The 17253-nt window shown below is 45.9% G+C and overlaps 1 protein-coding gene across 1 annotated transcript; it reads right to left on the bottom strand.

The window, feature by feature from the left end:
* Window positions 1-12031: 12031 nt before the first annotated feature.
* Window positions 12032-14682, bottom strand: LOC127296713 (WAT1-related protein At1g43650-like). The gene is made up of 6 exons (XM_051326913.2): window positions 14407-14682; window positions 14239-14301; window positions 13770-14118; window positions 13149-13307; window positions 12893-13044; window positions 12032-12599 (listed from the first exon to the last, which is right to left on the bottom strand). Exons 1-6 carry the CDS (start codon window positions 14604-14606, stop codon window positions 12410-12412), a joined length of 1113 nt encoding a protein of 370 aa, XP_051182873.1. The 5' UTR covers window positions 14607-14682; the 3' UTR covers window positions 12032-12409.
* Window positions 14683-17253: the final 2571 nt, after the last annotated feature.

The following is a 17253-nucleotide window of genomic DNA, read 5'->3' as shown; positions in this document are numbered from 1 at the left end:
TATGTTAGAGAAGAACATTGGGCCGCTAACTAAAGCCATGATCCATGGTGGAAGTTTCAGTTTTGGACAACAATCCTCAAATCTCAAATGAGAAAATTATTAATTGTTGTTATATGCTTATGCATAAAAGAGGAGTCCATTATCTGTTGTCTATGTTGTCCCGGTATGGATGTCTAAGTTGAAGAATAATCAATAGCGAGAAATCCAATGCGAGCTTTCTCCTTAGACCTTTGTACAAAGTGCATAGAGGTACCCCTTTGTGACACTTGGTAAAAACAATGCATTGTGATGATCCGGTAGTCCAAGCTAATTAGGACAAGGTGCGGGCACTATTAGTACACTATGCATGAGGCTTGCAACTTATAAGATATAATTTACATGATGCATATGCTTTATTACTACCGTTGACAAAATTGTTTCATGTTTTCAAAATCAAAGCTCTAGCACAAATATAGCAATCGATGCTTTTCCTCTATGGAGGACCATTCTTTTACTTTCAATGTTGAGTCAGTTCACCTATTTCTCTCCACCTCAAGAAGCAAACACTTGTGTGAACTGTGCATTGATTCCTACATACTTGCTTATTGCACTTATTATATTACTCTATGTTGACAATATCCATGAGATATACATGTTACAAGTTGAAAGCAACCGCTGAAACTTAATCTTCTTTTGTGTTGCTTCAATGCCTTTACTTTGAATTATTGCTTTATGAGTTAACTCTTATGCAAGACTTAATTGATGCTTGTCTTGAAGTGCTATTCATGAAAAGTCTTTGCTTTATGGTTCACTTGTTTACTCATGTCATATACATTGTTTTGATCGCTGCATTCACTACATATGCTTTACAAATAGTATGATCAAGGTTATGATGGCATGTCACTCCAGAAATTATCTGTGTTATCGTTTTACCTGCTCGGGACGAGCAGAACTAAGCTTGGGGATGCTGATACGTCTCCGACGTATCGATAATTTCTTATGTTCCATGCCACATTATTGATGTTATCTACATGTTTTATGCACACTTTATGTCATATTCGTGCATTTTCTGGAACTAACCTATTAACAAGATGCCGAAATGCCGATTCTTTGTTTCTGCTGTTTTTGGTTTCAGAAATCCTAGTAAGGAAATATTCTCGGAATTGGACGAAATCAAAGCCCAGGGGCCTATTTTTCCACGAAGCTTCCAGAAGTCCGAAGGAGAGACGAAGAGGGGCCACGGAGGGGCCACACCCTAGGGCCGCGCGGCCCCCCCCTTGGCCGCGCGGCCCTGTGGTGTGGGGCCCCCGTGCCGCCTCTTGACCTGCCCTTCCGCCTACAAATAGCCTCCGTGATGAAACCCCGATGCCGAGAGCCACGATACGGAAAACCTTCCAGAGACGCCGCCGCCGCCGATCCCATCTCGGGGATCCAGAGATCGCCTCCGGCACCACTGCCGGAGAGGGGAATCATCTCCCGGAGGACTCTACGCCGCCATGGTCGCCTCCGGTGTGATGTGTGAGTAGTCTACCCCTGGACTATGGGTCCATAGCAGTAGCTAGATGGTTGTCTTCTCCCCATTGTGCTATCATTGTCGGATCTTGTGAGCTGCCTAACATGATCAAGATCATCTATCTGTAATTCTATATGTTGCGTTTGTTGGGATCCGATGAATAGAGAATACTTGTTATGTTGATTATCAAAGTTATGCTTATGTGTTGTTTATGATCTTGCATGCTCTCCGTTACTAGTAGATGCTCTGGCCAAGTAGATGCTTGTAACTCCAAGAGGGAGTACTTATGCTCGATAGTGGGTTCATGCCCGCATTGACACAGGACGATGTGAGAAAGTTCTAAGGTTGTGTTGTGCTGTTGCCACTAGGGATAAAACATTGATGCTATGTCTAAGGATGTAGTTGTTGATTACATTACGCACCATACTTAATGCAATTATCTGTTGCTTTGCAACTTAATACTGGAGGGGGTTCGGATGATAACCTGAAGGTGGACTTTTTAGGCATAGATGCAGTTGGATGGCGGTCTATGTACTTTGTCGTAATGCCCAATTAAATCTCACTATACTCATCATGATATGTATGTGCATTGTCATGCTCTCTTTATTTATCAATTGCCCAACTGTAATTTGTTCACCCAACATGCTGTTCGTTTTATGGGAGAGACACCTCTAGTGAACTGTGGACCCCGGTCCAATTCTCTTTACTGAAATACAATCTACTGCAATACTTGTTCTACTGTTTTCTGCAAACAATCATCTTCCACACAATACGGTTAATCCTTTGTTACAGCAAGCCGGTGAGATTGACAACCTCACTGTTTCGTTGGGGCAAAGTACTTTGGTTGTGTTGTGCAGGTTCCACGTTGGCGCCGGAATCCCTGGTGTTGCGCCGCACTACATCCCGCCGCCATCAACCTTCAACGTGCTTCTTGGCTCCTCCTGGTTCGATAAACCTTGGTTTCTTTCTGAGGAAAAACTTGCTGCTGTGCGCATCATACCTTCCTCTTGGGGTTGCCCAACGAACGTGTGAAATACACGCCATCAGCCGACCTCATCGGCTCTTTCCACAGAACCCGTTCACATGGCATCAGGTGGAAGGGGTTCTCGCCTAATGGTGCACTAGATGGGATAGACCTCTCTGCCCCGTCGGAAGAACGCACCAGGTCCCTGCGGCAGGAGATCAACTACTTGGTGGCTCACTCGCTACACCGCCACTCTGAGAACCTGGTCAACACGTTGGAGCGTGTCGCTCTTCGCGTGATCCAGGAGATCATGAGGCACCAGTACTCGCCGTCAGGACCAGCTCTCGGGACGCATCGAGGAGAGTTGCCGCTCCAGTCCCGTCCACCGCTGCCATTTGCGTTGGCAGCACCAGACGTGCTGGATTCACCGGCATTCGTCGTCTACAAGATCGGTGGTGACCCTAGTGACTACCAGTTCTTGCCTGAGGCGCCTAAGGAGATCCCTCACGGGTACACGTGCACGTATGTGCCAGATTGCGGTAACTGGGCACTCACAAACCAGGCCACAACATCAGGGACTTCTGGGAAAACAGGAGGGACATCAGCGACGGAGCTTGAGAAGCAGACGTGGCTAACTAAGTACGCCACCCCGACGAACCTCCAGAGCTCAGCTCCTGCAGTTAGCTCAGAGCTGGAAAAGCAAACATGGCTGGCTAAGTACGCCACCCCGGCGAATCTTCAGAGTTCAACTCCTGCAGCCAGCACAGCGGATCAGATCAGTACCATACTGAGAGACCAGTTCGGCATGGTGCCGAAAAGGAGGGCAATCGGCTATTCCAAGCCGTACCCCGACGACTACGAGATGATCCCGCTACCACCTAAATATCGGCTCCCTGATTTCTCCAAATTCAGTGGATCAGATGGTTCCAGCTCCATCGAGCACGTGGGCCGATATTTAGCACAGCTAGGACCGGCCTCAGTGTCGGACCAACTACGCGTGAGGCTCTTTTCACAGTCCCTCACGGGATCGGCTTTCGGGTGGTACACCTCGTTGCCACCGGACTCCATCCGGACTTGGAAGCAGTTGGAAGAGCAGTTCCATATGCAGTACCATTCAGAGGCTTCCGAGTCCGGCATTGCCGATCTAGCACAACTACGTCGAAGCGTGGAGAAAGCGTGACGAGAATACATCCAGCGCTTCAGAATCTTAGGAACCGATGTTACTCGGTTCGTATAACTGAAAAGGAAGCGATCGAGTTGGCGATGGCGGGCCTTGCAACACCGCTCAAGGACATGGCCTCCCAAGCGTACTATCCCTCATCGGCGCACATGGTTCAGAAAGCGTCGGCATATGAACAGCGCCACCCGGACTGTGCCGGGACAAATTCAAGCGTGCAGTAGTCCTGGTCGATGCAGAGGAAGACGAAGTTTCTGCGGGAGATCAAGAGGTAGCAGTGGCTGAATGGACTCGGGGAGGAACCCCCGTGTCCTGCAAATGGGTAAAGCCACCAGGCCCGCCCAGGGGATTTGATTTTGACGTGACCAAAACTGAGCAAATCTTCGACCTCCTGCTCAAAGAGAAGCAGTTGACGATTCCCGAAGGTCTCAAATTCCTCACGGTGCAAGAGCTAAACGGAAAGCCATACTGCAAATGGCATAACTCGCTCTCCCATGCCACCAACGACTGCAGGGTGTGGCGTCAGCACATCCAAGCGGCGATAGAAAAAGGGCGTCTAATTTTCAACCAGTACGCCATGAAGGTCGACACCCAGCCCTTCCCCGCCGTTAACATGGTAGAATGCACTTACCTTGAAGGTTGCCAGCCAGGATCCTCGTTCAGCATCAACATGATAGGACCTGGACACCACTCTGGCAAAGATGTAGACGAGGGCAGCTGCTCTCGTAGTAAGGACACAGAGGAGGCCGCTCCACGCGATCGGCTCCATCATGATGGCAAGCGCTACGTCACAGAGGGAGAAGTGAAGAATATAAGATATCAGCGACCCCTCTCTGATCACCTCCTCAACAAGTATGTAAGTCAGTATGACCAACGCCGACGGTCCAGCTATGATGATGAAGGAGATCGTCTGGCTAGAGAAGCCAGAAGATATCGTCGGCATGATCGCGATGAGGAGGAGCACGAGCGCCATGCCATAGGAAAATCAAGGGAGCAAGACGACAACGACAGGCACTGGGACTGCCCCTTCTTCAGACACTGCTGGGATTCAGGAATGAGCCGATTGCCCACAATCGGCAGTTGCCCAGAATGCAACCAGAAGAAGAAGGAGGCAGCCAACGTATCTGTGTTCAGGCGCTTAGGGCCTCTCCCGCCACAAAGCAAACGCGCTGAGTCCCCTCGGTGGGCCGATCTCGAGGATTCTGAAGACGAGGGACAAGAAGAAGAAGAAGACAGGTACCACCGTCCAAGGTGGTGCCCTGATGGACTCAGCCGTTCCCAAAAGCGCAGGGTTCAGCGATTGCGCGGCCTGGAGGAAGTCGAAAGGTTGTACTTGCATACGCTAAGGAAGGCACGACCTGATCTGGCTGCGAAAGTTCAGCGAACCCTGGACGAAGAGGGTCGTCCACGGAAAATGGAGTGGCGCCCCAAGCAAAGGAAAGCCGATGATGAAACATCGGCTGGTACAAACATGGTGCTCGTCCTTCCGACGGAGCTTAGTGCTCCACGATTCTACGATGCACTCAAGATGGACGACAGCAGGCGCATCAAGTCAGAGGTTGGGCTGGTTTTATCCACCAGCCTGACCGAGTAGCAAGAACAAACCGAGGAGCAAACGGGGCGAGGCTGATCCTTGTGATCGGCCCCAAAAAATATGAAGGAGCATTACAGAACCTTCAATCAACGCTTCAATTGATATGGAGGCCGATTCCCGCAATCGGCCAAAATTATCTTCACCACATGTTCTGCTTGTGTTCAGCATCGATCTACTGGGCAGCGGCTACGTCGGCGGATGAAAGTCAGCACGAATCCTTGCGGAGCCGACGTGCACGTGCAGTGCCCTGGCTAACCATAAAAGCCGATATCTGCAGTCATCTGGCAGATTCGGCTCGGGGGGCATATAGTCAGATGAACATGTGCAGTAAACATGTGTACAATGAAACATTAGGGGCCGATTAGGAAAAATCGGCCAGTAAATTTTTTTTTTTGCATAACAGACAGCCGATGCAAGGGCATCGACTTTAGAATTGAGAAGCAGCCGATGCGCAGCCATCGACTCTAGTACAGTTACACAAGACCAAGACCTACTGGCTGTGTGCTCAAAGTTCACATCAACATCGACGTTCAGTGGAAGAAAGCTGATCAATGACCTGTTCATCCTCGCCGGTATTCTCGCCTTGATTAAGGCTCGGGGGGCAGCTAACTTGGTAGATGTTCTGTTTTGGGAGCCGATTGGAGTCGCATCGACTGACCCTGCATCGTGATCCTCTCTGAAAGCAGTTCAGGTGTTGCAAAAGAAAACTGCTAAAGCTACGGAGAGGAACCGGAAAAGAAGGCCGTCGGCTTTACAGGTTTTGGACCGTCCTGTTGCTGCAAGAAAAGGAAAGGGACCGGATTCTCAAAATAGCCGATGAGTAGTCATCGGCTAAGGGATTGCGGAAAATTATGGTCATATATCAAATCGCAGCCTGATTTTGAGAAGTGCTTAACTGACGGTCTAAATCGACATTTGAGTCCGGCTTCGCGGACGTCCAAAGGAAAAGGAATCCGATACGTTGCTATCGGTCTTGGTATGACTAGCGGAAGGAGCGAAATTGGATTAATTGAAAGATGAATTGAAAGAACAATTTTCATTAATTCAAAGGAGCGGCTTTACAAGAAAGAGCCGATGGCTCTCAAAAGAGGGATCTGGTGCCTAGTGCACTGCTACTACTAGTCCTACTCTACTAGTCGTCGCTGTCCTCATCGTCACCATCGTCGAGGTCGTCGGCGCTGCTCCCAGGAAGCTCCTCGTCGCTGCTACCCCAGCCCTTGGCCGGAGCTTCGTCTTCCTCGTCATCATCATCATCCTCGCTGTCCACCCAGGAGCGGAAGCGCTTGGTCGGCGGATACCCGATGGAGGAGAAGGATTCATCCTCCTCCTCTTCCTCCTCGTCATCATCATCGTCTTCGCTGTCCGCCCAAGCGCGGAATCGCTTGGCCGGCAGAAGCTTAGCGGGGGAAGAAGGGCCGCCCTCCTTTTCTTCTTCCTCTTCCTCTACTTCTTCCCCCTTCCCGTCGGGGGAGGTGGGTTTCGCCCAGGGATGGAGGTCGTCTTCATTTTCGCTCATCAGCTCCCCATCGATGAGGAACTTGAGGTCCTCTTCCCCATCGGTCAGAGGCAGGTCGCCCTCTGGCGCGTGATCGGAGTTCCACTCCGGCTCGCTTGAAGAAAAGGATTGGAGAGAGGTGGAAGAGGAGGAAGAAGAAGACATGGCTGAGGGAGAAGAGGGTTTTTTGGTGCCGATGGCTAGAACAGAGGAAGGGGATGAAGAGAGCTAATCAATCGGCACAGTTAAATAATGAGAAGCCTGGTGGAAATTTAATGCCATTGCAGTTTCCGAGGAAGTGATGCCAAAGCTATCGAATTTTGCAGAGAAGCTGGAAAGACAGGGCATCATGATGAAGAATACTGCGACAGGTCTGCTCTGCCACGACATGACCCTTCGAAGGAAAAACAGAGTGGTTTTGAAATTATCATTGCCAAAACCAGGGGGGCATGTGTTATCACCAGATTTTGGTCAAATCAGGAGGTGGGCCGTGAGGGAGATGGGCTTGGAAGATTACACGTGGAAGATCTCTGAAGCGGCCTTGCACGAAGAGTTTGGGCTAGATTGCCCGTGTATCTTTAATTATGGTAGATTGTATCTTAGATTAAAAGTTAGAGTTTGTATCGTACACGGTGGGGATTATTCCCACGTTAGAAAGTCCCCCGGACTATAAATATGTATCTAGGGTTTATGGAATAAACAACAACCAACGTTCAACCAACCAAATCAATCTCGGCGCATCGCCAACTCCTTCGTCTCGAGGGTTTCTACCGGTAAGCAACATGCTGCCTAGATCGCATCTCGCGATCTAGGCAGCACAAGCTCCACGTTGTTCATGCGTTGCTCGTACTGAAGCCTTTTTGATGGCGAGCAACGTAGTTATCATAGATGTGTTAGGGTTAGCATAGTTCTTCGCGTAACATGCTAGCGTAGTGCAACCCTTGCATATCTAGCCGCCCTTACACCTATCTTAGGTGTAGGGGCGGCACCCCGCTTGATCATTATTTAGTAGATCCGATCCGTTACGGTTGCTCCTTGTTCATCAAGGATTAGTTTAATATCTGCAATAGTTAGGCCTTACAAGGGGCTGGAGGATCCAGCGGTACGTAGGGTGTCGTTTGCTAGTCCTAGACGGGATGTTCCGGGGATCAACCTCGTGTTGGTTTTTAGGCCTTGTCTAGGATCGGCTTATGATTACCGTGCGTGGCCGCGAGGCCCAATCCTGAGTAGGATGATCCGATTATGCGGTGAAAACCCTAAATCGTCGTAGATCTCATTAGCTTTATCTTGATCAAGCAGGACCACCATATATTCGTGCACCCCGTACGAATCATGGGTGGATCGGCTCCTTGAGCCGATTCACAGGATAACCTGAGAGCCGACCGAGGCTCGTATTTAATGTTTACGTGTATGCCATGCAGGAAACTAAGCGAGGCATCTCCATCACCTTCCTGACCAGGTATAGGTCAGGTGGCACGCCCTTGCAATCAGCATCGGACGTGTGACCAGAAGGCTTTGCGGGCCGTCGCTCGGAGGGACCTCAGCCAGCCGTAGCTCTAGGTTGTTCCCGGCTCTACTGTGTTGCCCGTCGCTGCCCGCCGGTGGGTTTCGGACATCAACAAACCGGAATGCCTCACTTGATCAATGTTGCTTAGTGAAGACTCACAAATGCTCCCCCATACACTATGATGGGAAAGCTCCATTGATGCATATCTTCACATGTCCATTATCACCAAATGGACGGCAAGCTTCAAGCATATGATCCACTCAAGATGCTCATCTTGAACTTGCCCAACTCAACCTTGTATCTTCTCATACTCACTTAAGATAGAGCATGGCTAATATTGAGTTTCACATAAGAACTCCATCTTCATTTCTTCTTCTTGATCATATCACATATATATCTTCAAACCGATGATCTTGATGCCAATACACAAAGTATACCTTTATCTTCATGGCATCCATACTTGAATCCAACACATGGAATACAAGTAGTACCTATGGAATATTCCTTCATATAAGCTCAATGAAAACATTAGTCCATAGGGGTTGTCATTAATTACTAAAACCACACATAGGGGCAATGTACCCTTACACCTACGCATAAGAATTTGGATCGCTCAACTCAAACAACCCACTCTTGATGACACCGCTCTATCCAAACGGTCGATCGACCGATCTAGTAGAATCCACTAGGGAAAGATTTGCTGGGCAAAACTAGTGGACGGCTTAGACTCCACAAGGGGAGGGTCTTGGATTACACATGGGGAATTTAGGAAGCAAAGGTCTAGGTTTCACATTATGAGTAACCTTACATTTGATGAGAGAGGAAGGTTACTTATAGTCTTTTTTTGTAGGTAGGTTATTGATAGTCTAAGCATGACGTGGTATGATGAGGCATAGGTTACACAGTTCCTTTCCGAAATGTTGTGCGCAAGTAGTCCGGATCTTCCATACTTCTTGGAGAAGTGTTAGGCCAAGCCATAACAAGGTTGGTCAGACCTCCGGGGGATTCGTTCGACTCCACTTGGTTGTTGTGTAAAGGCCCCGGCCATGTTTTCTTTCCGGGTTTTTTCCTCTCGCATGAACATTTTTTTTACGTCCCTATCAAATCTTTTTACTATAAGTTCCCGCTTGGTTCAGTTTATTTTAGTTAAACCGGGTGTAAAATTTCCCGGCGGTAACCATTTCCATACTGAGCGTTTGGTTCACCTTATTTTAGTAGGTCCTTTTTTTCCACCAGACGTTTATGCATGGCGGACAGGTTAAGTCTACAAACGTCCCATGCTCCGTTTAAACATGGGCACAACAAAACCGGGCAACCAAATTTTACGGACATGTATTTGATATGTCATTCCAAGTGGGCCCTAAGAACTTTTTTCTTTACACAATTTCTTTTTAAATTGGTGAACATTTTTTAAAACCTGTCAATATTTTCCTCGACGTTATAAAATGTCTTATTTATACTATTCATTACTAAAAAACATGGTATGTTACAGGGCCCTCCTAGATGTGGCCCATCTATTATATACTAAAAGCACAATACAGAGGTCTAAAATAGAGACACCACGTTAATCCACATCATCAAAATTATTTTAACTATTAGATCAATAATTTACAGCTATGATTTAACGAGAATTAAAAGTTATGTAACGTAACATGGGTCGTGTACAGGAAAAGTCATTGTTCATATCTTGACACGCTCATATCCCTTAATCAGATACATGCAGGGACGGAGCTAGCAGGGGGCTGGCTGGGGTTAATCAGAATTAAAAACCTTGGTTAATCTATGTATTTGACCTGTAATTTGCCTAAATTTACATATATGGCCTCCTCCAATAAATTTACATGCAATTGGTCTTCCTTGTGTTACTTTTCAGTCTCCATCCCTGGATACATGACCGCATCCAGGTATCAAGGCGTGTAGTCTAGGGACTCTTTAAATAAACATGTTTCCACATGAGATGAGCCCGCATGTAAACCACCTAAAGTCCATATATTCAGATTCAGATTGTTGAATTCCTATCTAATTGTGGAGATTTAGAGGAAGATGGGCGCGTAGAAAACACACAATGTTTCAAATATCGATGAGCCATATACTATGAATTAGAGAGCAATAGTTCATCGCATTCTGTTGATAGATCACCTTCACGCCAGTGGCGGATTGCAAACGTTTTGTTCTCAGTGAAAAAATTGACTATGGAACAGTATTTCCGGTTTTTCAGAAATTTTGAGAATACTTGCCAAAATATCATCAAAATTGTCAAACCAATTCAGAAATTCGTCCAAAATTCATTGAAAAGAAAGAAAATGTTGCCAAAATATGTACATACATGTAAATTGCCCCACTAATATGTTTTCTCGATAGTCTCATGGCCGATGGGGCGGCTGCTAGGGTTTTTTGATTTGTGGAAAAAATAACTGCATGCAACGATATTTCAGGTTTTCGGAAATTTCGAAAATATTTCCTGAAATTTTTCAAAGAAATTTACAGATTATTCGAACATTCCTAATTTTTTTTTAGCAAATTATCTAAATATAGATCAATTTCTACTATAATATTTTCTCGGTTGATTAACCAGAAAAACCGGTTTCCGGCAAGATACCGGAAATACCAGTCGAAAAAACAAATCCCCATCGGATGCTCGCAATGCTAGGCTAAGCTTCAAGAGAAAAAAGTGGTGCAAATTATCTAACTATAGATTAATTTCTACTATAATATTTTCTCGGTTGATTAACCAGAAAAACCGGTTTTCGGCAAGATACAAAAATACCAGTCGAAAAAACAAATCCCCGTCGGGTGCTCGTGATGCCAGGCTAAGCTTCAGGAGGTATGCGAGAAGACCGACGAGCGGGATAGCCCGGTGGTACAGAAAACATCGTGGGATAGTATGCATATTACGTTCTAAACCTTTAGTAACAACAAATATTTGGAGAAAACGGGGTCCTAAGATCTTAGGCCACTGAGCTAATATCGATGATCTTTAAGGTTATTTGTAACCATTCACTAATGTAACACAACACACAAAATCTACATGCTAGCTCACGATATGGATTTAATCCTATAAAAAGGTATAATATCACCATGTACAAAACATCATATGTACTCTAACGATATTTATGGTTTTATCCTAATTGGTAAAGTAAAATTTCAACCAAAATTAAGGAATATAAAGAAGTTATTGTAGATGCAAGATATTATTAGGGTGACTATGGATTCAAAAAAATCAACAATGATAATACATGGTATTATTGTTGATTCCATAATGTGAAATATAATATTCCTATCACTTTCGAGAAAATAAAGATAATGCCCTCGCATTTGCGAGGGCCACCTTGCTAGTTTAACAAAATGCCTCTAGGGCGGAGCTCCCCAAATTTTCACAGCATTGTTTCTGATTTTTTGTATCTGTTAGAGCATCTCCAGTCGCGTTTCTCAAAAAACGTCCGACACGATGATTTGGAACGTGTTTGGAGACAGCACCAAACAAAAAGAGACCAAATCCGCCGAGGCGCCTGTGATGACTTCGTCAACTTCAAAATCCAATCCGCCGGCTCAGTCTTCCGGAGGTGCTCATAGGGATAGAGTGTGCGTGTGTGCGTTCATAGGGGTGAGTGTATGCGCGTGTATGTGACCGTCTGCGTTTGTACTGTGTTTCTCAAAAAAACAGACCAAAAATTTGTAAAAAAAAGACCTTTCCCAACTATGTCCCTTAAAAAGCGTTCGGATGCATGCATTTTTAATAGAGGGGATCACCCATGTGAGAAAAATAGGTGAGAAAAAGTGGTAAAAAGAGGCTGCCATGTGAGAACTATGAGCTGCATGCATGCACGTAGATATTGTTTTTGTGTCCGACGTCCCCGGTAGAGACTCTATACATAGAGGGGATCACATAGAGTCTCTACTTTTTAGCTTTAAAGAAGCGACTGAAAATATTTTTTCTCCATTTCCTATCCGCGAGACGCGAGTGGAGATGCTCTTAGTTTCCACTGAGAACGAGCCACATTGCGGCAAACACAGCGCATACTCATGTTGCAACACAAAGTGCACACATGGATCTCACGGAACTTGTTTTGTTTGGCGAGTGCACTCATCGGAAACCTGTTGAATTAATTGGCACACCATGCCATCGGTTCAGGGTGCACATCGAACATCGCCTTCACCCGGATGGCAGTCTGATGCCCCCCTATCTGGTCGTCTTCGCCTCCTGTTCCGAGCCGTTCTTCGCCGAAGAAGCGCCTGTTATCTTTGCCTGCTGCTTCTCGCAGTCCAGATCGGCTACATGCTCTTCGCCGCTCGCGTTGTACTCCTGATCCTTCTCCTTGCCCCACAGCAGCATGTACAGGCCGGCGATGACCACCACTCCTCCGATTATGCTGCAGATCAACAACAACAGTAGATCCATGGAGTTAAGAGTTGGAGCATTTTACACCGACAAAACGCAAACGTCACAACTCTGGAGGCAGTAATTGAGTTGAGTTTATTTTTTAACCGGCAAAAAGCTTTGCCTTTTCGAAAAGGAGGTTGCGCCGTATCAGCAAGACTTTTGGTGCTCTGACGGATCATCCATGCGTTTATTGTGTTGTGCTATCTTGTACGTATGGATGTGATGCAGAAAAGGGGCACTACGTATGTTCAAGACCACGCATATCGATCATGAGATACGTACCTTCCGACGTATAGGTTTTCGCCGAAGATGAAGTAGGCGAGGATGGCCACCATGATGGTGGAGAGGGGGTTGAACATGGTGACGAACACGGGGCCTTTCTTCTCCGTGCACCACAGCTGCGCGAACACCGTGAACCCGCTGCACGCGATCCCCTGAAACAACAACATACATACAATTCCATCGTGAGCACCAGTGCACCACTTACTACTCTGAAATTGGAAATAACTGAATTTCTGTACACTGATCTCTGACATACAGAGTATATGATGCACCAGAACTTGAGGCCGAAGCCAATGAGCCAGTCTTCTTTCTTGTGCTGCAGGAACAGCGTAAAGGCCAACGACTGTATCCCTCCGATCGTCGCCATCCACGCCGTCAGAGACAGCTCCGCCGGGTACCTCTTCACAGACGACGCCTGCCATTTCAGCACGAAAGTGTCCATAGCTGATCACAGGTCCTCGATACATTTTCTTACATCCCAGCTTAATTATCTCATTTTATGAAACAACTCTAAACGTTGACCAACGGGGGAATGATCCCTCCCTTGGCTATACGTTGTTAGGTAGAAATGAGACTCTCCCCGCGGATGGACGCTAGGATGATAACCCGATTAAAGTTCGTCCCTCCCGCGAAATTACCGCGAGATGGGGATTCGAACCCGGGTGGGCTGGCTGCGCACTCGCTTGCCTTGCCACTGAGCTGGAACTCAGTTCTCATTTTATGAAACAACTCTTATGTGTCACTCTAAGCCATGGTGATCGTTTTTTATTTCTTGACAAAATATGCATGTGAGTGTCTAAGTCTGAATTTGCTATTTCTCTGCGTTCTAGTGTGGATCACTGAGTATCTGTAGTTGGAGGAGGTTACAGTTGCATACCTGCAGGATGTACCAGATGGACCAGCACACGCAGCTGGCCACGGCGAGGAACGCTCCTTTGAGCCAGCTATCATGCACGCCGTTGCTGCCCTGTATGTGAATCGGCGCATTCCAGGGGCTCGCAAACGCCGCTCCCTTGTACAGCGTCATGGTGGTCACTCCAGCGAAGGACACCACGGTTCCCGCGATCTTCGCGAGCCCTCGCGAGCTCTTCACGTCCACGATCTCCATCCTGAGGACGATGGCGGTGACGAAGGTGATGGAAGCGATTGTGTTCACCACGGAGGTGACGAACGTCGGGGACGTGTACTTGAGGCTCGCGAAGTACATGTTCAGAGTTAAGCTCACCCTGCAATCAGTTCAATTCAGAGGCCGGGAATACCCATTTCGAAGTTGTGTTACTAATTTTTCTTCTGTGAATGACATGAGCATACGTTAGCTTCTCAGTTGAAAATTTTCTTGTGCTTACCCCAGAAGTGAGAGCAGAAAAATCTCCAGGAACAACATCCACGTCATCTTGGGCCGCAACTTCCTGAGGCAGATGAACAAACAAGGAGCAAAGTAGCACATCAAATGCACTGTCAAGTCTGAATTCTCGTAACTAGTGAACACAAGAACTCTGGATCGTGGTACTTACTTCTCATGGCAGTAGGCAAATGGCCAGAGGAGGACGGTGACGAGGAGGTGGCGGTAGGTGACGTAGACGTAGGGGTTGAGGCCGCGGTTGAAGGCGGCCTCGGTGATGAAGTACATGAAGGTGTAGCACAGCTGCACCATGATCATCATGTTGTGCGGAGCGTACCGCCTCCAAACCCCTCCTCCCATCTCAGCAGCCATGGCAACCTCAAGCTCAAGTTCTCTCGCCTCAAAAGCGCGCGAGTCTCTCGGTTTCCTTGATAGAAGAAAGAATTGGAGCGGAGAACGCCGAGTGTAGAGCTTGCCATTATAAAGGCCGTGGTGCCGTGGGGATGGGATGGCTGTCGTGGAGGAGTAGAACCTGATGCATGGAGGTGTCACTGTAATAGCCTGGCGAGTGACGAGACAGCTCCACCTGAGCAGCAACAGCGGCGCGTTGTGCTCTTCTGAATAATGTGCACTAAGAGCAGTGTCAGCATCGGTGCTTTCGGTTTTGGTCAGAACCTACCTAGTGCTGCGAAAACATAGAAATAACGGATGAAATCAGAATTAGATGACGAGCTTAGTGTAGGCATCGATCCTGTTTTGGACAACAGTTCAAGCAAAAGAATAGTACAGTCGAATGTGACATGTCGATCAGTAATTCAGTATGCGATGCCAATGTATGCAGAAATGGGCCGGCAAGAAACAACCAGTCCTCCACTCCTGCTAATTAATCTACCAGTTGTGATCATTCTGGCAAATTGGATGAAAATGATTTGGTTTTTTTCTTAAATGGGGAATGCCCTGGCCACACAGCCTTTTATTATTAAATTTAGTGTTTACATCTCATGGATCAGAGAGGATTGATACAAAAGTCAACCATCGAAAAAGAAAGGGTGATTGTTAGTCCTAGACATCTTGCAATCCATTAGTATGCCGCCAGGTAGCCTGATAAAAGATATTCTGAGCAACCATCAGCAGCCGATTGCATCCAATAACCATACACTTCCGCTAATCCTCCGGGAATAGGGAATACCGTAGCTGAATCCAGTGTGCCATATGAATAACCTGCAAAAAAAATAGAGCCTTTCTGTTAAAAACAATATTATTTTGACAGTTCCGTACTGCCCAAACTAAAGCTAAAACACCAATGTGAATTTTAGCCTTAGTTTTAGCATCTATACTATTCAACCAATTTTCAAACAGATTGGTAATATTAATTGGTGGTGAAATACCAAAAGTAGCATGGAGAACACGCCAGACTAGTTTAACAAAAGGACATAAGATAAAGAGACGATTCACCGTCTCCTTCGAGTCACATAAACAATATTTCGTACTCCCATTCTAATTTATTTTAGCTAAATTATCTCGTGTGAGAAGTACTCTCTTATTTAGGAACCACATAAAAACTTTTATCTTTAGTGAGATTTTCAGCTTCCATGGGCATTGTCTAAGAAAACGAGCATGTCCATTCACATACATCGATTCAACCGTAAATGATCCCGAAGGCGTCAATTTCCAGACAAAAGAATCAGGCTCATCATTTAAATGTACCTCCATTAGTCTGCAACATAAATGTACCCAAGAGTTCCATTTATTGCCAATTAAACGTCGTGTGAAACCCATGTTAATAGGGTTCAAGGACAACACATTTGCAACAGAGACATGTGTCCATTGTGCAATGTTCTATAAAGAAGGATATTGATGAGCAAGTGGGGATAAACCTAGCCAAGTATCTTTCCAAAATCGAACAGTAGTTCCATCACCAACTTTGAAAAGACCTCTATCAAAGAAACCACATTTAACATTCATGAGACCTTTCCAAAAAAAGTGAGTCCGTCGGTTTACTTTGAACTTGAGATAGAGTTTTTTGAGATAGGTATTTATTGCGCATCAATTCTTGCCACACACCCTCTTCATTAAGTAACTTAAGCAGACACTTGTTAAGTAAAAAATTGTTCTTAATATCAAGTACTTCAATACCTAGCTTCCCTTTCCTTAGGTCTACAAATAATATTCCATTTTGTTAACCTGTATTTGCGTTTTTTCTTCACTTTGCCAGAAAAGTGAGATCTATAAAAATCTAATCATTTTCTGACCCCTTTGGGTTTCAAAAAACGACAACATAAACATCGGTAAACTGGTAAGAACTAAGTTAATGAGCACCAACCGATCTCTGTATGATAACAACTTACTTGCCAACAACCAAGTTTGATCTCAAAATGGCTTTCGACTGAATACCATTCAGGAATTCGCAACTTCCTATAATAAATAGGAACCCCTAAATATTTGAAAGGAAGTGAACCAGACTCGCAACCCAATAATTGTTTGTACTGTTCCTCCTCATCCTTGATTCTCCTAAAACCAAAAATCTCGTTTTTATGAAAATTAATTTTTAACCTAGATAATTGCTCAAAGAAAGACAATATTAACATTATGTTTATCGCCTTTTCTAGGTCATGTTCCATGAACAAAATTACCGTAGGATCGTCTCCAGATCTTGTCTTGTCTGTTCAAGTGTCACGAAAATACTGTAGGATCGTCTCCAGATCTTGATCACTAGTGAGACTGGCATCTTGACACTGCTTCTTCAATTCTCTTTCTAGCACCATATGCTGAGCTCCAATGGCCGGCCGAGAACATAATTTAAGTAGTGGACATGAGAATCCTACAAGTGCCAAATGATTTCCAAAGCTGCTCTTAGAATAAAATAAAAAGGGTTTTTAAAGCAAAATCAAACTGTGGTAAAGCTAAAACACTAACCACGGCCAAAAAGCAAATCCTTTCGTGTCAAATGCTCATCAGTGCATGAAGGGTGATCAGATCAGGTGCTTCAAGTTTGGGCCCTCGTTAAACTAGGCTATTC

The sequence above is a fragment of the Lolium perenne genome, chromosome 4, assembly GCF_019359855.2.
Source record: "Lolium perenne isolate Kyuss_39 chromosome 4, Kyuss_2.0, whole genome shotgun sequence".
Lineage (NCBI taxonomy): Eukaryota > Viridiplantae > Streptophyta > Magnoliopsida > Poales > Poaceae > Lolium > Lolium perenne.
This window is presented reverse-complemented; position numbering and strand designations above follow the sequence as displayed.

Bases quoted from the DNA above. Each gene is read 5' to 3' on its own strand.
- LOC127296713 (XM_051326913.2), bottom strand. From the start codon at position 14,606: ATGGCTGCTGAGATGGGAGGAGGGGTTTGGAGGCGGTACGCTCCGCAC. The intron at 14,302-14,406 runs GTAAGTACCACG...CATCTGCCTCAG, and splicing joins TTTGCCTACTGCCATGAGAA to GAAGTTGCGGCCCAAGATGA. The intron at 13,308-13,769 runs GTATGCAACTGT...CTGAAATGGCAG, and splicing joins CCATCTGGTACATCCTGCAG to GCGTCGTCTGTGAAGAGGTA.